Source organism: Pinus tabuliformis, chromosome 5_1, assembly GCF_031772625.1.
Source record: "Pinus tabuliformis cultivar Carrire ecotype Pingquan chromosome 5_1, CPIR1, whole genome shotgun sequence".
NCBI classification, from domain to species: domain Eukaryota; kingdom Viridiplantae; phylum Streptophyta; class Pinopsida; order Pinales; family Pinaceae; genus Pinus; species Pinus tabuliformis.
Genome location: NC_142305.1, coordinates 553,997,855 through 554,019,810, shown reverse-complemented (window position 1 = coordinate 554,019,810; position 21,956 = coordinate 553,997,855). Strand labels below are relative to the sequence as shown.

Sequence of the window (21,956 nt, the reverse complement as noted above, 5' to 3'; positions counted from 1 at the left end):
TAGAACATGCTTAGCTACCCTCCAAAATAATTTGGTTGGTCTAACCATAACTTAGCTCAGCTAGTTGATTGCATATCGCATATCTAATCGTGTGTTCACAAGATACATTAGTGAACCCACCAACTATCGATAAACAATAGCATCCACTTCCTCACCTGAAGTGGCATCCTCTTTCCCCCAATTGGTCACTAGAGGTGTCTCCATGGGTTTTCAACTGTCTATGTGGAACCTCTGAAGTATCTCATTGACATACTTTCCCTGAGAGACAAATAATTCCCCATCACCTTGCCATACTTCCAATTCGAGGAAGTAGTGTATGAGACCCGTGTCCTTTATTTTAAACTCTCTTGCAAGATCCTCCTTGCAAGATATGATCAACTGCTCATCACCAGTTAAAATCAGGTCATCAACATATAAGATAATACTCAACAATTTACCTTCTACCAAAATATGATAGAGATTTTCATGCGCTTCACTTTTGGTGAAGTCCAAACCACTGAGATAGTCATTGATCCTTGTGTACCAAGCACGAAGTGCTTGCTTGAGACCGCAGAGTGCTCACTTGGGTCTGCACACATGAGACTCCCGATAAAAAGTCTCGAAGCCTTATGGTTGCTCGATATACACCTCCTCCCCAATAACTCCATTGATGAATGTTGTTTTCACATCCATCTAGTGGATCTTCCACCCCTTCTATGAAATCAGAGTAAGAATTGATCTAATGGATGAGTACCTTGCTATAGGAGTAAATGTCTCCTCGTAGTAAATCCCCTCAACTTGATAGTACCCCTTGGCCACAAATATGACCTTGTACTTTTCTATGCTTCCGTCTGCTGCATAAGAAAAAATTAGCCACCTAAGAAAAAACTAAGAAATTAATAAAATAATGCCATGTAGACAATTTTTTAATATATCATTTTATTATTTTACATTTATCAAACTTACCCAAATAAATGTGACGTTTATCAAAATAACAAAATATATAATTTATCTTTAAATAAATTTATTAGCACAAGATTTAATAAAATTTAAATTAAAAAGAAAATTTTAAATTAAAATTAAATTTATAGTACCTAAATTTAAATTAAAAAAATAAATTTAAAATTTAAGTTAGTCACACATCATTAAAATTAAATAACCATATATATTATATTTAAATTAATTTATTAACACGAGATTTAATAAAATAAAATAAAAAAAAGTGAATTTAAAATTTAAATTTAAGGTAAATTTAAATTAACCAAATAAATGCATTATTTTCAAAATAATAGTATATATATTTTATATTTAAATTAATTTGTTTACACAAGATTTAAGGAAATTTAAATTAAAAATGTAAATTTAAAATTCAAATTAGTTACACATCATTAAAAATATTATTGATACTATAACTTTTGTAGAATGGAGTCATCTTTAGTGTGACTTTTTGGACTTTCCGGTGCCAAAATCTGGCGGAAAAAATTGAGGTGAAATCTTGGTTTGTGTTATTTAAACTAGTTTTTTGACTGTGTATATGGATTTAGCACCCTAAAAAACCCTAGGGCACTTGGATTGTGCAGGGATTACCCATCAAATTTGTGAGTTCAATAAATTACTATTGGATTTTAAAGAAATTATACCGTAAAAGCTCACCGGAAAAGCTTCCAAAAAGTCGCACTAAAGACAACTCGTTATAGAATAAGATATTAATTTTAATTTTGATATTTAATGTAGTTTTGGGTCACTTGGGGACCACTCACGCTTAAGATATGTAAATTCTATTAATAAAAATATTGTCAATGCCTAGTCACACCTGTATCTCTTTTGAATTTTATAGGATTTTGATTGGATTACATATTATGACATGGAAATTCAATGTCAACCTTTTAAAATAAAATTTCCTCTAATGAGATCCATCTCGAACCGACCACTGATTTATCTGTTGGTCTTGGGACTACTTCCCAAACACTATTCTTTACAATGGATTCGTATTCCTCGACCATTACATCAACCCATACATGTTGCTCTACTACTTCCTTAAAAGAGGATGGATCAGTCTCTATAAGCTCAATGATTAGAGCCATGTCGCCAGTGTACCAATCTGGTGACCTTCTCTATCTGCGTTGATTTAAAGGAGAACCCACATTCTCCCTCACATCCTGCACAAGTCTCTTTGCTTCCATGGTTCTTTTCCTTCCTTCTCTTGATGGTTTATGCTTGAGTGGCTACCTCCACTCTCTACTCCTCAATTTGTAGCTACTCCACAACTTCTTGAGGTTCCTCCTTTGGATCTAAAAGCTCCTATTTTGGTGGGACCTGAAGCTCCCTCTCAAGAAAGCACCACATCACCCTGTCTTCATCAAATTTTACATCCCTTCGCACAACTACCTTTGTGAGGGATGGAAAGTACACACAATAGTTGTGGGGAGTTTCTGTGTAACCCACGAATACCCCCAATTCTGTTGTCAAATCTAGATCTTCTTCCTTGATTCTTTGGAGACATGGCAGTAAACAGAGGCTCCAAAATTCCTGAAGTGTGACACATCCAAATTTACCCCTGAGAAAGCCTCCTTCGATGTAATCATGCCTATAATCCGATGAGGACTTTAGCTCTGCAAATAGTCTGTTGCGTTGCATGCCTCGACCCATAAATGCATAGGTTGGCCTTGATCGTGCAACATCGCCCTCACTACTCCCACAATGTTGCGATTCTTCCTCTCAACCGCCCGATTATGTTGTGGGTTGTGGGGTGCTTTTAACTCTCGTTGAATGTCTTCTTTTACACATAAATTTTTAAATTCATTCAACATGTACTCACTTCCATTATCGCTCCTGAGAACCTTCACCTTGTTGCTCGTTTCTTTCTCAATCAATGCCTTGAATTCTACGAACTTGGAGAATGTCTCATCCTTCTTCCGCATGAAGAAGATACAACACTTTCATGTTAGAGAAGTCATCAATAAAAATGACAAAATATTTGTGCCTGACAGTGGAGGCTGTCGAGAAAGGTCCACAAACATCAAAGTGGATCCTTTAAGGACTGCATGTACTTTCTTTTCTCGATCCTGGAATGTGGATTTTATGTACTTCCCCAAAGTACATCTTTTGTATACATCTTACCTCTCAAGTGCTCCTTTGGGGAGGCCTATGGTTATCTTTTGCATGACCTTCAAAGTGCCATGATGCAAATGGCCAAATCTTCTATGCCAATTTTCATTGACATCGCAACTCTACACCTTCTCTTCCTTTGTGCTCAATGCAACACAATCCTCCACATCTAGCTTGTACATGTTCTTCACACAAACCCCGATCTGCTTCACCTGTCCTATGGCTATGTGTCTCAGGAATGCATTTCCTTTACTGAAGATCACATTGTAACCACGATCTTCCAAAAATGCAACAAAGATGAGATTTTTCTTTAGGCCCAGAATGAACATGACATCCTTGAGCCTAAGGGGGGAGCCTGACTCCCTAAGAAAGGTGACTGTACCAATCCTGGTCGCGCTATACCTACCATCATCCCCCATCTATATGTGCATCTGCAAATATTTTTCTTCTAGGTCACTAAAAAAATATCTACTTCCTATCATGTGGAATGATGCACCTGATTCCAAGTACCACACACTCCCCATCACTGTGCTATATATGCATACAATGAGGGTAAAGTCAATTTTGAACTGTGAAGCCAAGGCTTCACCTGCTCCTCCTCCTGAGGTCTTATTGCTTTCATTCTCGTGTGGACACTTCGTGGCATAGTGCTCGAATTCATGACAATGGGAGCACTTGATTTTTGACAAAGCTTTCTTCTTGCCCCCTTGACTGGATTCTAGTTTGGATTGGGATTTCTTCCCTTTTCCCTTCTTTTCCTTTCTAGCCAATGAAAATCTTTCTTCATCTTCGCCCTTGGATGAAGTCCCATCTCTGGTATTCTAGCTTATTTACTCCTGTACTAAATCGGAACATAAGTGCTGCCAACTTGGTAGTTTTTCCATCCCATTCATCGAATCTTGATAGCTATGCGAGCTCTTGGGAAAGCCCATAAGGGCTAAGGTTAGCAAGCCTTCTTTAGGGACATTAACACTAACCTTTCCAAGTTCATCATGAGACTGTGTAAACTTGCTCAAATACTACGAAATTGTGTCATTCTTCTACATCTTGATACTTCGAAGTTTATACCAGAGCGACAACTTCCTGTGGTCACTATTATTCTCAAACAATTCTATCAGTGCTTTGCACATCATGAACAAATTTTCTTTTCCGTGGATATTTGAGACAATATGACTCCGTACACTCTCCAAGATGATTCTCCTCGCCTTGGCTACATCTTTCTTCCACTGAATAAGGTTTTTGGCATCAAATGCTTGTGGTTTTGAAACAGTTGTCTCGATGTATTCTAGCAATCCATTGTCATCCAATACTACCTCCATGCGGTCCTTCCATGCAACATAATTAGATGTTCCTTCCAAGGCATACTCTAGCTTTAGTCCATTGAAGGTCATCTTCTCAACTATGAAGAAATCTCGCTACACTGATATTCAAATTCGAACCTTTGAGAAACAACTTCGAATTTCTTTCTCTGTTGTGAATCATGTTTTGATACCATGTAGAAATTAAGTTGTATATTTGAAACTAGTTATGAAGTTTTAATCAAAATCACAAGACACATATATACACTTACTGTTTCAGACATGAAAGAAGGAATAACACACATGCAACAAGTATTTTTATCTGAGGAAACAACCTGCTAAAAACCCCAATGCCTCTTGCATTAATAAAATGAAATAAATATGTATTACAATTTATTTTCTCAACTGAGCTCACCTTGCAAATGCACAACCTATCTCTTTGCTTACTGAAGGCCTCCAACCAACAGTTAGTCAAATTTTCCTTTGACTTGAACTCCTATTTCCTTGCGATGTTCCTTGAGGAATTAGCCCCTATTATTTAGGAAATTCCCTCAATTGAATTGCGCAATTCCTTTAAGCTAATCATCTGATTGGATTCAACACCTGTACACTCAAGGCTAGTCTATGATTGATGTTACACTGCCTTGGAATCTCCACCTCAACTGGGTAACTCAAATTCTCTACATGCACTAGCTATTTTGGGTTGATTGATCAGTTAACTGGATGATCACCGAGTTTGACTGAAGTCCTACTACATAACTAACCTTCCATTAGTTCCTCCAACAATTGAAATTAATTTAATTTTAAACAAATTGAGATCTCTAACCTTGATTGCTACAAAATAGCAATCACACATGCAAAACTGAACTCTAACTTCTCCAACTCAAATTTACTAAGTAAAGTGGGTGACATAAGCCATGTCACACAAGTTAATATCATTCAGTTGTCTGCTGATGTGTAAATTCGATTTTTCTCAATTTAATCAAGGCAAAATCAAATTGAGATTTTCTTGCTGCATTTTTCAACACTTAATCTATATTTTTTGCTAAGTGATCATAGAAATAATGATGGGGTTTAGGCTAGCATGTGATTTCTTTCCACAATCAAGCATAATGGATCATATTCTTAACTCCTTAAGGTTCCATGTAAACAAACAGGCCAACATGTTTCATTTTAGTGTGTTTCTATATTTTTAAAATTCAAGGAACAATTTGGTTGGTTCTAAACCCAAGTATTGGATTTTGGAAATCCTTAAATGAAATCTATTCGCTTAAATTAGCCCGGGTTTATGAGAATTACATGTGAGACAAGAGTAAGGTTTATGGGAGTAATATGTAGCACTGGAGGGAAGCGAATATTTATGTTGGAAATTTTGGTACTATGAATATTCTTGATAGATAATCATTAGACCAATGTACAAATTGCAGTATAAGCTTGACATTTCCTATTTTTTCACATCAATATCCTTTTTTTCTTTCTATTGCATTTTATTTTGCTAACCCCTTCACTTATATTTCTAAACCTTTGGCTTCCGTAGACATGGCTTGACTTTCATTGTCTACAAGCAGATTTGGAATCTTATTCATTGCCTAGTTAGCCGCCAAGCAAAAGGAGAGTATTGTAACATGATAGCAGCAACTATTAGCTCCACATGGAATATTAGGACACCACAACTAATAATTTAAAGGCGTAAGATAATGGTATGTTATATGAATGTTGTGTAGAATTGCATTTTAAAAGACTTATTAAGATAATTGTGTTAATATTTTATTAAACACTCAACACATGTGGTACATTCCAATTACATATCACCTCACTTGACATCATGACTCTAAACAAAGTTTCTAAAATACAAAAAAGAATGAAACCTTAACTCAAATAAATACATACAGGTGTTTCAAATGAGTTGGTTTGAAAAAGAAATATTGTCGCCATAAAATATATGCTTTGTTATTCTTTTTTTTTGCATATTTTTTGCTGAGTTTTTTCTAATCCTCATCATCCAGATATCCCAAAATTTTTCAAGCCATTATGGGTTTTTGTCTCTGAAAATAAATGAACTGTTCACTCGAAACATCATACACCTCAGTAATTCTATAGTATTCCAAAGGCTCTCAACATCCACTTAATAAATATTTATTTTTATTGTAGTATTCTACTTTATGTATTATTTTTTCATATTTCACCAACTAAAGCCTATCATTTGATTTTAGAAATTATACTTTAAAAAAAAAAATATTACCAATCTTATTACAATACTAAAATTTTTTATAGACAAATGCATTTCCACATTGTAAATAAAAACCTTTTCTAACTTAAAAAATTTGATAAGAAAATACATTTCCACATTGTAACTTAAAACATTTTCTAACTATGTCCGCATGGGGTAGCTCAAGTGGCAATGGCTGTGGAAATGAACTCTCACCGAACCAGGGATCTTGAGTTTGATTCTTGTGCTACCCTCCCTGGAAATGGGGTGAATAACAAACATATAAAAACTCGAAAATGAGAGGATCCTACCAAACTTACAAAAAGAAAAATCATTTTCTAACTATTTTAATAAATAATAAAAATTAATAAAAAATAAAATATCTAATTAATATGAAAATTTTAACCTATCAAGGCTCCAATGTGCCACTCTCTTGGAATATATGTGGATTCCTCCTATATTTATATTGAGGTATCTAATTAGGCCGATAGGCCTTCCTTTGAGTCAGACTTTCGTCGTTCTTTTCCTTGTGAGATTGACACCTGGCATCCTTCAGGCGAGAATGTACATCTGACATCTATGGACAGTTTTTTAGGGCCACTACTGTGCTCTCTACTGACATCTGTGGATAGTTTTTTAGGGCCACTACTGTGCTCTCTACTGACATCTGTGCACATTTCGTGATATTAGTCACGGTTTTCCTCCTTCAGTTACTCGTCATGGCCTTCATCCTTCAGTTACGGGCGGAACATGGCCTTCATTGCTGTTATGGGCGGAGGGTTGTTATCGGCGGAGATCTCGAGAACCATCGTCTTCATTGTTACAAGTAAACGAGTCTATGTTGTTACAGGTAAACGCTTTGCTGATATCTCCTTCACTATCAGAAAATATGTTAATCTATTTTGTATAGATTTATGGTGAGTAATATGTTGCAGACTTGCTGCATAAATATAAACTCTCAAAAAACATCACCAGAAGGGGTGCACGTCAATGTTGTGTAGAAACTCAATTGAACAAACATTAAAAAGTATGACTAGGATTGTTTAGTGGTAATCTGCCTAACTGTTCACCACATTTTTATTACAGGTTTTCACTTATTCCAAGGTTTCGAGTCTTGGCCACAATATATTGCAAATTTGCAATTATTTCTTTATCAGGCACCGAAATTGTTCATCAATAGCAGCTTCATGCAGGTCCTTTTTCATAAAATTTTTTAACAGGTATAAACACAAGCGCAGGGTTTAGAGATGGGAAACATGGATCCAAGACTCTGATGAAATTGCAGAATATTTAGACAAGCACTATGCCGAAAACACCCTAAAAACCCCTATGGAATTCAGGGAGGTTGGGTGTAAAATCTTTCCAATATTTACAAATTGGCTCCAAAGCAAGGATCTCGGCAGCTCCTGTAGAGATGAATTTGTGGGAGAGCTCGTAGGGTTTGATCACCAGCATTCTGCAATCTCGTTTTCTTCCGGAATGAGCATTGGAATTTTTTGGCTTCTTTTTTGTGTCGGAGCCCCTTGCAATTCCTTTTCTTTAGTGCTCTTATTCCTTTTCCAATTTTCTTTCCTATTTGTCTTCTTCTTTCTTCTTTCCTATTACGCATTTCTTGTTTAATATTGAAAAAATGATTATAAATTGTTTTTTTATCTCAGGTTTGCCTGTGTCTCCTCTGTAATTTCCTGCCCGGATTTTTCCAGGGACAGTATGGCAACGTGTTGAGCAGGATTAACTAATGGATTTTTGTGGTTTCTTGCTAGAATTTTCATAAATTGCAGAGGAAAATAAGTGTATTGTGCCGTCAAAGAAAGGTGAACCACAGAAATGACATTCAAGACAGGAGGCTTGAGAGTAAGTAAATATTTTCACGGCCCTGAAGTTAAATCGTTCACAGGAATTCTCATTTAGAAGATCAATTTAAGGGCCGCGAGATCATTCCCTCTATTTACTGTTGTATATTTTCAGTTGTATGGAGGTTTAAACACTTGCTCATATAAATCTCAGACTCCACTGTACCAATTTAAACCTTTTTCTTTAGTCAGATTTCTCTGGATTACCTCAATTAAACCCCGAAGGTCAAGTAGAAAACATATGTCAAATAACTTTGGTGGAAACTCTGCTACAGAGTAGATGTAATCAATCACCAATTCTCTGCTACCATTTTTAATGCTTTATAAGCCCAAAATAATATATTTTATTCTGAATATGCTAAAAATAAATGTGAATCAGGAATTCCAAGCAGAATGATGATAATGGGTTTTTTTTCCAAGGAAAAACCTGTAAGGTAACCCAAGGGATGCATGGCATATCCAGTAAACTTCTTGGTGTAGATTAGTGCATCTAGCTCGGAGATTTGAACTTGGTACCTGCTGACAGGAAACTAGAATAATGACGACGCATCGCACTGCAAATTCTAATAAATAGGAGAGTATCTCCTATATATTCTAATCTCACAATCAACCCACGTACCATTTACTTCCACAAATGATCCTTTACATTGCCTAAAGGGTCGTAACAGTTGATCAATGTTTACTCATTCAAGACTTTAACAAATGATAGCATTGAACTACCATTATACATTGTGCATTCTAATTAGTGTATACATTTCAAGGTGTTGCTTTAGACTCCCTTGATTGATCCCTTAAACATTTCTTTTCCAAAATTTGAAGCAGGATGTTTAGGGCAGCAAAATGGAGGGTTGAAAGGAACAAGACCAAAGCTGAGTTCAAACTCCAGTTTCAAGTCACTCAAGTATGTGTCCTGACCAAGTTGCTTATCTATTTGCAAAACATTGTAAACAAAACCATTCAAGGACAAGTTCTCACCAGCTGTTATGATTAGGTGAATTTCAATTGTAGCTTCTGAGATGGATAATTGCATATAAATTGTGTTACAAAATGGAGGTTCACTCTCCTTACCAATCTATTAAACGTAGCATCACGTCTCGGCATTTATCACGTATGGATTTGTTTTCCATTAGTGTCTGAAAGGATAAACTCATGCATTGCATTTTTGATAGTGCTACAAATTATGCAAAAACCTTTGCAGTAAGGTTAGGAATTCTCATTTTGAGTAACTGTGCAAATAATATATAGTTTTTCCTTACCTATTATATATCACGTCCAGACCAGAGAACAATTTACAAAGTCAGGAACATGCCTGAGAAAACCATGTTAGATGAAAATATAGCAGAACAGCTGACCTTTGATTGCAATGGTGCCAACCTTGTAAAATTAGGGTTTACCCTATCCTTAGATCACAATCCTGTATAATCTGAGTTTACCCTATTCTTAGAGCACAGGTGAACTAATTAACGTCTGTCTTCTTGTAATAAGGCAATTTGGAGCATGACCCAAGTCATCAAGATCGTTTTGCTACATTATCTTGATTATTCAGGATACCTAGAGGAATGGATGCATCTATGTTAACTTCTATTAACTTTGAACTAGCATTGTGTTGATCAGCCTTCTACAATTTCTTCATAGTTGAAAACTACAATGGACATATATTGTCCTGCTCATTTCAGGTACCACAACTGGGATATGACAAGTTGAGTATATCCCTGATATCATTAGAGACAGGTAAAATCGTAAGCAATACAGGAAGAGCTTCCATCAATAACGGAACTTGTCAATGGTTTGATGCAATTTTTGTAACTACAAGACTCGAGCAAGATGCAAAAACTGGGAATTATCATGAAAAAATGTACAACCTTGTTGTATCAACGGTACTGCCTATTTCTCATCTTTTACATACATTTTAATCCTTTTTAAATAATTGAATATTTACCATTATATTGACTTGAACACAAAAACATTAAAGCAATTCTGATTTGTTTTTCTTTTGTTTAAATATAATTTCTGCAACTTGCCAGGGCTCTTCTCAATTTGGTTTCCTTGGTGAAACAACCATCAACCTCGCAGATTCTGTAGGAGCCATCACTCCATTATCTGTTTCTCTGCCCCTTAAAAGCCCTATCACTGGTACTATTTTACATGTAAGGCATCCGGAGGTATACCTAAAGTTTTTCTCTCATCAGAGTTTTAACAATAGCTATTTGTTGCTGTTTTATATTTTAATGAAAGTAAAAAAAGTTAAAAGAAAATTTTGAATTCAGCTATCTATACAAAATAAATAGTCTTGTTACCTTGTTTGTTGGCAGGTTAGGATTCAACTCTAGATACTTTCTTTTCTGACTGATTACACAGAGATTTTGAGCGAGAAAAGGATGTCTTGGAAAGAGAGCATCATAACATGAATAATGAAGCTGCTGCTATGACCCTGATGAAAGTGCTATATTTTCTGAAGCGACAACAAATGGCCATGGCAGCGAAGTAAGACCTCTAGGCTGATACAAATGGTTCCTATGTAAACATTCATACTCTATCATAAAATTGTATGTTGGAAGTTTGTGATGGCCAATAATGCTTTTGAATGATACTCTATAAAGTGGTAAACATCAATAAGAAGGGTGTTAATGGTTAGTTTGGACAATCTGGAAAAATTATGCGATAAGCTTTTTTACATCCTACACTGGCACTTGTGCATTCTTTTCTTATATCAGCATGTAAATTATGTTTGGTGCATATGGGCAAAATATTCATAATTCAATGGCCCTGCCCATCCTAAAGTACACAACCAATGTTTCTCATTGCAGTTCGCATTTTTTAGATTTGTGAGAGTGATTTGGAGCAAAATAGATTAAAGAAATATGAATTCTCTATGTTTCTAGTCCAAGTGTCTATTTTTCTTAATATTTAGGTTTCTCATAAATTGTTTCCCCATATTAAGATCCAAACTTGTCAAAAAATTTGGTGCATCCATCTCTGTTTGCATTCAACTTAGGACCAAAATAAATCAATAGGATTGAGATGATTTTACTGTCTGTTTCTGCCATTTAGGTTCTTGAGCCATGGTTCAAAAGGCTCGAGCCATGTATCTTAATGTGTTCTGAAGTAATGGGCGGGCAAGATTGAGGCGAGCTCCCAGGCGTTGGCCTGGACGAGAAAGGTCCTTCCTTCAGCTATGTTCTTGGTAACGCCATAACCATCCTGCAGGCAATGGTCGAGCTCTCGCAAGGCGTTCACGTGGCCAAGAAATGCTGACCTGGTGCACAGGGCTTCCCCGGCTTTGAAATCCTCGTCTTTCTTTGTGCCTCCATTTCCGTTGAATTGAATGATGGCTAAGGAGTATAGGGCTACAGCGTGTGATGAAATGTGATGAAATGGCGGCCTTGGCCATCAATGACACTCCGCCGCCTCGGTTTTCAAGACAGTAGAATCGGATCTGCACATGAAGGGGAGTAAATTAAGGCGGCTCTCTGGAATCGTAAACGTTTAAATAAAGTAATCTCATGGGCTACTACGCGGACTCTTATTAAAGAATCGGTGCACTTACCATGCCCAGAGTGCAGCAGGCTTCGATGTTTCCTGCTTCGGCGCATCGTTTCATAAAAGTGTGCACACCGCTTAACCAGCTGGAAGCTTTGACGGCCTAGAGTATTGAATCTCTTACATCTACGTAAAGAAAACAAAATCTGTAAATATCAAATTTAGTTTACTTTCGAGAATCAAAATGAAATCGGCAAATCTAAAAAAATTATCAACGATATCCATTGTTCTTTAAAGATTTAAAACACTATATTGAAATATGTATCTGAAATTTTTTCTCAAAATCTGCGGAAAATAATGAAGATAAACTACAGTTCACCAGATTTAATATTGCTCTGGCGCTGAAAATATTCTTAAATAATAATGATCCAGCTACAGTGGGCAAACCCTTGAGAACGCTCCCTGATTGAAGACTCTCAGAAAAAGAAGAAGAAAGCTACGAAATATCAGAGTTGACTGATAAGACGTTTTTTTTTCTCAGATCAAATTTGTTCAACCTATCAAAAGAGGATGCTTCTTCCAAAAGAAAAGGAGGAAAAAGAGGATTATCTTCTAAAACTACAAAAAGTTATTTACACCAGGAAAAGCAGTAGAGTTCAAGCAATCCACTGGCAAGGAATTTCCTTCCAAAGGAAAACATAGTTATTTACGGTAGAAAACCCGAGAGTTTAATCAATCTACCAACCAAAAAAAAGAAAATTTCCATTCTAAAGCGAATGAGGGTTATTTACAGTGGCTTTAACAACGGGTCTGTTTCCTTTTCCAGATTGTGAAAAATTTATGTCATTTGCATTTGAGTGGCAAATACAGGCATTGATTTATTTCCTCGCCCACCGATTTTGTGGCTTAAGTCTTGCTTGAATTTGACTAAAAATCTCCCAGGATCTGTATTAAGTTTCCCTAAACGAAATTTCCGAAGATTAAAGCTCTGCAAAAGAAACAGATTACCCGCTATTCTCGGCACTAGGATATCATTTTAAAGCGATCCTGTTATTTTCTTGACCAAGAAGAACTCAAAGGAAAAACTAACTCTATAATGAATTCAAACTGATTCTTCTGTAAGTCCGGCGTGATATTCGTCACGGTTTTCCTCCTTCAGTTACTCGTCATGGCCTTCATCCTTCAGTTACGGGCGGAACATGGCCTTCATTGATGTTATGGGCGGAGGGTTGTTATCGGCGGAGAGCTCAAGAACCATCGTCTTCGTTGTTACAAGTAAACGAGTCTATATTGTTACAGGTAAATGCTTTGCTGATATCTCCTTCACTATCAGAAAATATGTTAATCTATTTTGTATAAATTTATGGTGAGTAATATGTTGCAGACTTGCTGCATAAATATAAACTCTCAAAAAACATCACCAGAAGGGGTGCACGTCAATGTTGTGTAGAAACTCAATTGAACAAACATTAAAAAGTATGACTAGGATTGTTTAGTGGTAATCTGCCTAACTGTTCACCACATTTTTATTACAGGTTTTCACTTATTCCAAGGTTTCGAGTCTTGGCCACAATATATTGCAAATTTGCAATTATTTCTTTATCAGGCACCGAAATTGTTCATCAATAGCAGCTTCATGCAGGTCCTTTTTCATAAAAAATGTTAACAGGTATAAACACAAGCGCAGGGTTTAGAGATGGGAAACATGGATCCAAGACTCTGATGAAATTGCAGAATATTTAGACAAGCACTATGCCGAAAACACCCTAAAAACCCCTATGGAATTCAGGGAGGTTGGGTGTAAAATCTTTCCAATATTTACAAATTGGCTCCAAAGCAAGGATCTCGGCAGCTCCTGTAGAGATGAATTTGTGGGAGAGCTCATAGGGTTTGATCACCAGCGTTCTGCAATCTCGTTTTCTTCCGGAATGAGCATTGGAATTTTTTGGCTTCTTTTTTTGTGTCGGAGCCCCTTGCAATTCCTTTTCTTTAGTGCTCTTATTCCTTTTCCAATTTTCTTTCCTATTTGTCTTCTTCTTTCTTCTTTCCTATTACGCATTTCTTGTTTAATATTGAAAAAATGATTATAAATTGTTTTTTTATCTCAGGTTTGCCTGTGTCTCCTCTGTAATTTCCTGCCCGGATTTTTCCAGGGACAGTATGGCCACGTGTTGAGCAGGATTAACTAATGGATTTTTGTGGTTTCTTGCTAGAATTTTCATAAATTGCAGAGGAAAATAAGTGTATTGTACCGTCAAAGAAAGATGAACCGCAGAAATGACATTCAAGACAGGAGGCTTGAGAGTAAGTAAATATTTTCACGGCCCTGAAGTTAAATCGTTCACATGAATGCTCATTTAGAAGATCAATTTAAGGGCCGCGAGATCATTCCCTCTATTTACTGTTGTATATTTTCAGTTGTATGGAGGTTTAAACACTTGCTCATATAAATCTCAGACTCCACTGTACCAATTTAAACCTTTTTCTTTAGTCAGATTTCTCTGGATTACCTCAATTAAACCCCGAAGGTCAAGTAGAAAACATATGTCAAATAACTTTGGTGGAAACTCTGCTACAGAGTAGATGTAATCAATCACCAATTCTCTGCTACCATTTTTAATGCTTTATAAGCCCAAAATAATATATTCCCCTTGTGTTTTCCAATCTATCCACTTTGACTTACTTAGATATGGCAACGAACAATCTCAGGGGTAGTATTCCACAGGAATTAGGGCTGCTCATCAACTTACAAATGCTTATGCTATATGAAAATAATTTGGTAGGATCTATTCCTTCATCTTTTTCAAATATGTTTAATTTGAGTATGCTTTATCTATGGGGAAATCAACTTAGTGGAAACATTCCAAATTCATTTGGAAATTGTTCTAAACTCATAGAATTAGATCTCAGTTATAACAGTTTGAGTGGGAGTGTCCCTATAGAGTTGGGTAAGTTATCTCTCCTTGAAAAATTATACTTGCACTCTAATCAACTCGATAGTGGAAACACTCCAAACCTACTCTTTCTTGTATCTCTTACAAATTGCTCTCACCTGCAATCACTAAAACTGCACAACAATAAACTAGGTGGTGTTTTGCCCCTTGACATAGGAAGACTTTCTACCAATTTGTCTCACTTGTCATTATCAAACAATAGAATACAAGGAAACATCCCTTCACATATTGGCAATCTTAGTAGCCTATCCTTTCTAAATTTAAGTGAAAATCTTTTAAATGGTACCATTCCACATATAGGAAAGCTTGAAAAAATAGAAAGATTGTGTTTAAGTAACAACATATTAGAAGGAAACATCCATGATGACTTTGAAAGCTTACAAAACATTAGTCTCTTGGACATTAGTGGAAATATTCTCTGCGGAAAGATTCTGAATTCCCTTACACCCCTTAAAAAACTGAGAAGACTCTGTCTTCATCATAACAGTTTATCAGGGAGCATACCCTCCAACTTACTAGATTGTATAAATTTGGAATTGCTCGATTTGTCTCACAATAGGCTCACAGGAAGTATACCACATGAAATTGTAAAACTTTCTCATCTCCAATTCTATTTGAATTTGTCATGGAATTTATTAGAAGGTTCCTTACCCATGGAGATTGGTAAAATTACAATGGCTCAAGCTATAGACATTTCTGTCAATCAACTAACTGGGACAATTCCCCTTGCAATTGGAGGTTGTAGTGAACTACAATTATTGAACTTATCTCAAAATGCCATCCAAGGGCCTATTCCAGACTCACTCGGAAATTTACAGAGTCTTGCAAACCTCGATCTCTCTTCCAACTCCTTATCAGGTCCAATACCAGTTGCCCCTCTCCAAAACTTAAAAATGCTTCAAAGCTTGAATTTGTCTTTCAACTATCTCACAGGGGAAGTTCCAGAAGGAGGGATTTTTGCAAACAGAAAGATTGTTGTGTCTTTAATCGGAAATCCTAGCCTTTGCGGACCAAAAGAATTCCACTTACTTGCATGTAAAACTCCAAGCGGTCATTCTGCACTTGTGGAAAAAGTACTATTTCCAATGAGTGGAGCAATTGTTTTTATATTATGCTGTCTACTTTTGAGATTCCTTTGGAAAGGGGATACGTGTATGCAAGGCTTTGATTCCTCACAATCCATTTCACAAAATCTAGAGCACAAAGAGATCTCGTATCAAGAGATTCAGATAGCAACTAATGGATTTTCCGAAGAAAACTTGTTGGGAGCAGGGAATTTTGGTTTGGTTTATAAAGGGATTTTGCAAGATGGCACACTTGTTGCTGTGAAGGTTTTCCATTTGCAAAAATACATGGTTGAAAATAGTTTTTGTGCAGAATGTAGCGTCTTGCAAAAGATTCAACATCAAAATCTAGTGAGGATCATAACTTCATGTTCCAATCCCCATTTCAAAGGATTAGTGTTTGAATTTATGTCTAATGGAAGCTTGGAGGAGCATTTGTACCCTAATAAAGATGATAACAATGGTGAAGATGTATGTGATTTGGGGCTAAAAACACGATTGGACATTTCCATAGATGTGGCCCATGCATTTGAATATCTTCATCATGACTCTGATTTGCAGGTAGTGCATTGTGATTTAAACCCCAACAATGTGCTTCTAGATGGAAACATGTCGGGGCATGTAACTGATTTTGGTATTGCAAGATTGATTGATGGAACCTCTACCAAGCCACTTACTTCAACACTTGCTTTGAAAGGCACTATGGGCTACATTGCACCAGGTATGACATTTTAGAAAGCTAGATTTGTACTTGTCTTTTCTCATAAGCAATTTTGTATTGATTGGTTGAGTAAAATTTGATGAAGGTTATCTTTCATGCAGAGTATGCATCAGATGAGGCAGTGTCTACCAAAGGAGATATTTATAGCTATGGAATTTTGTTATTAGAAATGCTTACGAGGAAGCGACCAACCAGTGACATGTTTTCTGGAGAGCTCAACTTTCACAAGTGGGTGAACCTAGCATTTCCACACAAAGTGGAGGAAGTAATTGACCACAAGCTTTTAAACAAGGTGGATGGAGATGAATTTGAAAAAACTAGTATATACAAATGCCTACTTTCTTTGCTCCAAGTTGGTTTGCATTGTTCAAAAGAATCACCTAACGAACGACCAACTATGAGAGATGTGGTCATGGTATTGAAGACCCTCAGAAATGATTCGAGGGAAAATGATTTTGCTTAAGGGAAAATTCTTTTGCTTCTAGGAAAATGAGATGAAGCATGTTCAATTTGCTTAGCAATGCAAATGAAACATGGAATGATACACATGCATCAAATTCTCATGGTTCTTCTACATTATAGTTTGTGAAAATTTCAATACTACAAGATTTCAGTGTTGCCTAGTATAATCATAGTTTTTTTCACTTATATTTGTTGGGCCAAGATTCTATTAATGTTTGTCTACTTGTAATTATTGTCAGAATAAAAGGTAGATGTTTTTATAACACAATATTATGTGAAACCATAACTCTATGTTAGATTTGATTTATTATCCACTCACACTAGCAATGTTTTTAATTGTCTAAGAATCATATTCATTCTTTATGTTTCTATAAAAAAATCACCTATCACTTATAAACACTTATTTTAGCTTGTTTATTATAATTTTTAATAACTTTGAATTTTTAGATATTATTTTAGCTTGTTTATTATATTTTTTAATAACTTTGAATTTTTAGATATATACAAATAATTAAAATTTTAGAGGAAAAACAAAAATAAAATTATATTTTGATTAAAATCAATGGAAAAAATAAAATTATATACAAATTTACTATGTACACTCCCTTAAACCATTGTCTAGATTCTTCCATTCTCGAGAAAATTAGGACTGCTCCATCTCCTTTGTTCTTCTCCATGCAATGAAAATAATACTGTAATGCCCCAGGATAAAATGTAAATATTTTATTTACTGTGGTAAAAATAAACTGAACCTGTTATTATTATTTGTTTAAAATTTAAATATAATTGATTTTCATGTGTATGTTTCCAAAAAAAAAGGTAATCCTCAAGGAAGAAGTTGTCCTCTTGAGGTGAAAAGACGGTTGTTGTGCAAGCAACCCTAACTACCTCCCCTAACTGGAAAAATTTCCCGAGAGAAAAAGGGGAGGGAGGAAAAAATCTGCGTTGTAGTGACAGGCAGAGAAAAGAGGCAGATTTCCAAGAAGGAAAAGCAAGGAGGCTAAGTCTGGTGATAACCAGATAGCCCTGCTCGCTGTACGAGCAACTTAAGGAAGACTGCGGTCTAGCAAGAAACAGGGGGAGGTTCTGGTCTTCAAGGACGAACCTCATAGTCGGGAGGATTGAATTGAAGCAGACCCAGGTTTGGGTGACTATCTGAATGATCCTAACTAATCAGCAAAACCAGGCATGTATAGAATTCTCTTAGAACCAAACAGCTGGTAAAGTTATGTTTTAGAAATACATTTGTATTGCAGGAGGATTTCTTTTTCCTACAGCATCTGTAAAATAGTATCATAGTCTGCCTGTAGAAATTAGTAAATACTGTGGTATTAATTAGTGGAAAAACCGAGCTTTGGTTGCCCTTAGAATGAACTGAAAGGTAACTGTGAGAGGAGGCAGTAGGGATTAAATAAAAAAAAGAAACGTATTATTATAGGGTGGAGATTCAAGTACGAACAGTGGAAATCGTAGGGCAAAAGGCCGACCCTGGGATGGACTATTAAAAAACTTATCTGGTAGACAATTGTTGGACATATTAGAGACTGCCACCTAAGCTCAAATAGGACATGAGAACGTAGAAAACTCAAGGAATAGAGCAGGGAGGTTCCAGCGTGGACGGCAGCACCATGTATCACACGAACCCGAGTGAAATAGTTGAAATGGTAGAGGGGGTATTAGAAAGGGATTACAATTAACTTTTACGAAAAAAAATGTTCAGAACTATTGTCTACCTCACAGTGTGCGGTAAGGGGTTTTAGTTGATAAAATAATACAGAACTCCCGTCTTTTATTCTAGTGTAGATAACCCATAGTGAAATTGAAAGCAAAGTCGATATATATCCATGGAAATAAATAACAGAATAAAGAACTTATAAATAACCAAACACACGACGAAAGTTATTCATGCCACAGCAACAGAAAGCTTAATTTTCCGACATCTGTGTAGTGATATTAAGATTTAGTAAAAGAAAATATAAAGAAAAGCGTGGTACTAAACATATGATGGGCTGGCCGGATGCTAGGGTTAGTTCCGCAGGGGAACGCCCTTATGCATCGCAGGATTGCCAGACAGCCATCCTGTTTCCATACGGGTGTGGCTTAACCAGAACGCCACCAGAACAATCTAGCAGGTGAAATTAATCTTAAACAAACAATACTATGAGACATCCATAGAACCGAAATAATATTTATGCACCGTCGCCATCATTCTAAAACCCTGGAGGGCGACGTTAAACAGAAATGTTATAACATTTAATGCAATGCACAGCAGAGAATAATCCAACCCCATTGAAGGTAGCATATGGAAAGGCCGCGCAGGCTAAAACTATAACTTTATAAACGGAAAAATTAATAGCTGTGCACTGTAACAATAACTTGGAAAACCACAAGAGTCGACCACCAGGGTAAAACCCTGTACTGTGCCCATACAACAGAATTTAATTACAGAAGAAATTTCAAATATAGCCGAAGGCGTAACCATATTATAACACTGAGAAAATTCAGGCCACGAATTGGCATAGCTACACCAAGACTAGGCTACCCTGAAACCTGAAGGGTGCAGGGCATGCTGGTGAGGTGTAAGATACTCGCCAATTCCCTGTGTCAACAAGGAGGAGGGGACGTAAGGTCACGGGCCGCGTGGCCTTTTCCAAAGAATTTACAGGAGAGACCCTCTGCTCACCATTCAAGAATAACCACAGGCATTCAAAACTGAAAGTAACCCTACCAGAGATCTGTCAATAGGTACATACCTGTGGGCGAATTGGAACCCGGAAGAACTCGATGCTAGGATATTCCGACACATAGGATATAGTTAAGTTCAACTTGGTCTAGCATAGAGTTAGGTTAGAGTTAGGTAAAGTGTGTTTCTTTACCGTTGTACATTTTGTAACTTACAATCCGACGGTCACGATATGTAGTGATCCGACGGTTCACTCTCACCTCGGTATTACCGACACTTGATCCGTGGCTTGACACCGATTGGTCCATGAGTTCTATTTAAAGCGCATGGAGGGTCATTGTTCGGGAAATCCGTGCATGAGAGAAGCTTATGTAAATTTTCATTCTTTGATTAATAAATTGTCTGTACCACGTTGGGACAGGCCGTGGACTGTTTCCCTTGCACTCTGAGGGTTTTAACCACGTCAAAAATACTGGTGTATTGATTTGAGATCTGGTTGTGAGCGGTGTCCTTTTGGTATTCTTTCTGAGGAACTTACCCTGTAAATTCCTACACTCGACAGAGCGAACAACACCGAGTAGACCCAATGAGCGGATGCTGGAGGATGACAGCTTCATCCTCGACCATAAGAGCAAACAAAACAAGAGAACCCATTAGCCGGAACGAGTAATAATTCAAACTTAAAAACAAACAAAACTGTGAGCAGCAAGCTAAGGAAAACAAAAGAAAAAAACCATAACAGAAAAAGATTTACAGTATGGGCAACAAGTACCAATAACTCGAGCTGAACGAATTATGGCGGGTTCCCGGATTCAGTTCGGCAAGATGTAGCCGGTGGCCTCCATGAAGGGCAGAAGAGTCTGGCGGGGCTAGCTGGAGCTGAGCCAGAGCCTTGGGCAAATGATCCTTGGGTTACCTTTCGTCTCCGCATAAACCATGGAAAAGCCTTTCGACGCAGCACAACTCTCGGATGCGCTGCAACACATCCAAGCCGTCGATGGGGGTGGTGAATTCGAGGGTGCACATCCCTGCAGTATCGGACCTCATCCCTTCACGTGACTGAGACGACGTTATTGAATGCCATTGCCAAGTGTTAGAAGCTGGCAGAGCCAGCGGAGAACCCGTCTTATCCACAACCACCGGAAAATATTTTTCCGATGACATTAAAGTGAGCATGTTACACTCCAACCTTCAGGTTGAAATACGGAGACCGGAACATTTAGTATCAAACATATGTGTTCTTATCCATACACGCGCGATTATTGCAGGAACCAACCTTGGGTAAAAACAAAAAAATTACGACTCTGTTGCTACCAAAATCTGTTTTTGAATGGACATATTGAATAAGGACAAATAATTGATTAGATTGCACGATTCATGTATTTTTTTTGGTCTAATATTTTTATATTTTATAAAAGACAAATATTTGGTTAACAATATAAAATTCATAAAAATTTTACATTTTAATTTTAAGAAGAATTTTGTAAAAAATTATTAAAGTTTTTGAATGGTCTAACATTTTCATTTATAATCAATAATAAAACTAGTTTATTTTAACTTTATATCTATTAAATATATAGACTAATCAAATTTCTTGATATGCAATTTTTTTTTAAATAAAAAAAATACCAAATTAAAATATATCTAATCAAAATTGTTATAACCACAAGTTAGAGTATCTATCTAACTAGCGAAATAAATGGAAAGTATGCAATAAGATTTAAAGGCGAAATCTAATAATTGTTATAACCACAAGTTAGAGTATCTATCTAACTAGCGAAATAAATGGATAGTATTTAATTTTACGTAATAAGATTTAAAGGCGAAATCTAATTATTATTAATGGTTGTAAAAATTTCAATAAATTTTATGAAGAGAGTGATGTTTTAAAAAATTCTAAAATGATCAAATTACCACGTGGCACAGACCAATATAAAATATCAGATTATCGATCAGCAGACATAAGTTGAATGACGTCAATGCGATGAAGGTTGTATGACGTCATCAAGTCCATTGAATATTCAAGGATCACAAATATGAGGGATTATCAACCTTCCAAAATTATAAAAATGAAGGGTATATTTAAGCGGTAAAATCTTTAGTTGTTAATTGTTAATGACAATATTGTTATTTGCGAATTGATTG

The 21,956-nt window shown here is 36.3% G+C and overlaps 1 protein-coding gene and 4 long non-coding RNA genes across 6 annotated transcripts; 2 read left to right on the top strand and 3 right to left on the bottom strand.

The window, feature by feature from the left end:
* The first annotated feature begins 10,242 nt into the window (after window positions 1-10,242).
* On the top strand, window positions 10,243-10,859 carry LOC149166006 (uncharacterized). Of its 2 annotated transcripts, none has more exons than XR_016260388.1 (3): window positions 10,243-10,324; window positions 10,472-10,594; window positions 10,760-10,859. It is a non-coding gene; the product is annotated as an uncharacterized LOC149166006 (long non-coding RNA). The 2 variants fall into 2 exon arrangements; XR_016260387.1 differs by having other exon boundaries at window positions 10,472-10,609.
* Window positions 10,860-11,649: 790 nt separating this feature from the next.
* On the bottom strand, window positions 11,650-12,115 carry LOC149166005 (uncharacterized). The gene is made up of 2 exons (XR_016260386.1): window positions 11,995-12,115; window positions 11,650-11,883 (listed from the first exon to the last, which is right to left on the bottom strand). It is a non-coding gene; the product is annotated as an uncharacterized LOC149166005 (long non-coding RNA).
* Window positions 12,116-15,555: 3,440 nt separating this feature from the next.
* On the top strand, window positions 15,556-17,129 carry LOC149166004 (putative LRR receptor-like serine/threonine-protein kinase At3g47570). The gene is made up of 2 exons (XM_089430017.1): window positions 15,556-16,666; window positions 16,768-17,129. The coding sequence occupies exons 1-2, from the start codon at window positions 15,556-15,558 to the stop codon at window positions 17,127-17,129; spliced, it is 1,473 nt and encodes a 490-aa protein (XP_089286143.1).
* A 2,317-nt stretch (window positions 17,130-19,446) lies between these two features.
* On the bottom strand, window positions 19,447-19,913 carry LOC149166003 (uncharacterized). Its single transcript, XR_016260385.1, has 2 exons — window positions 19,882-19,913; window positions 19,447-19,727 (listed from the first exon to the last, which is right to left on the bottom strand). It is a non-coding gene; the product is annotated as an uncharacterized LOC149166003 (long non-coding RNA).
* A 453-nt stretch (window positions 19,914-20,366) lies between these two features.
* Window positions 20,367-20,912, bottom strand: LOC149166002 (uncharacterized). Its single transcript, XR_016260384.1, has 2 exons — window positions 20,584-20,912; window positions 20,367-20,422 (listed from the first exon to the last, which is right to left on the bottom strand). It is a non-coding gene; the product is annotated as an uncharacterized LOC149166002 (long non-coding RNA).
* Window positions 20,913-21,956: the final 1,044 nt, after the last annotated feature.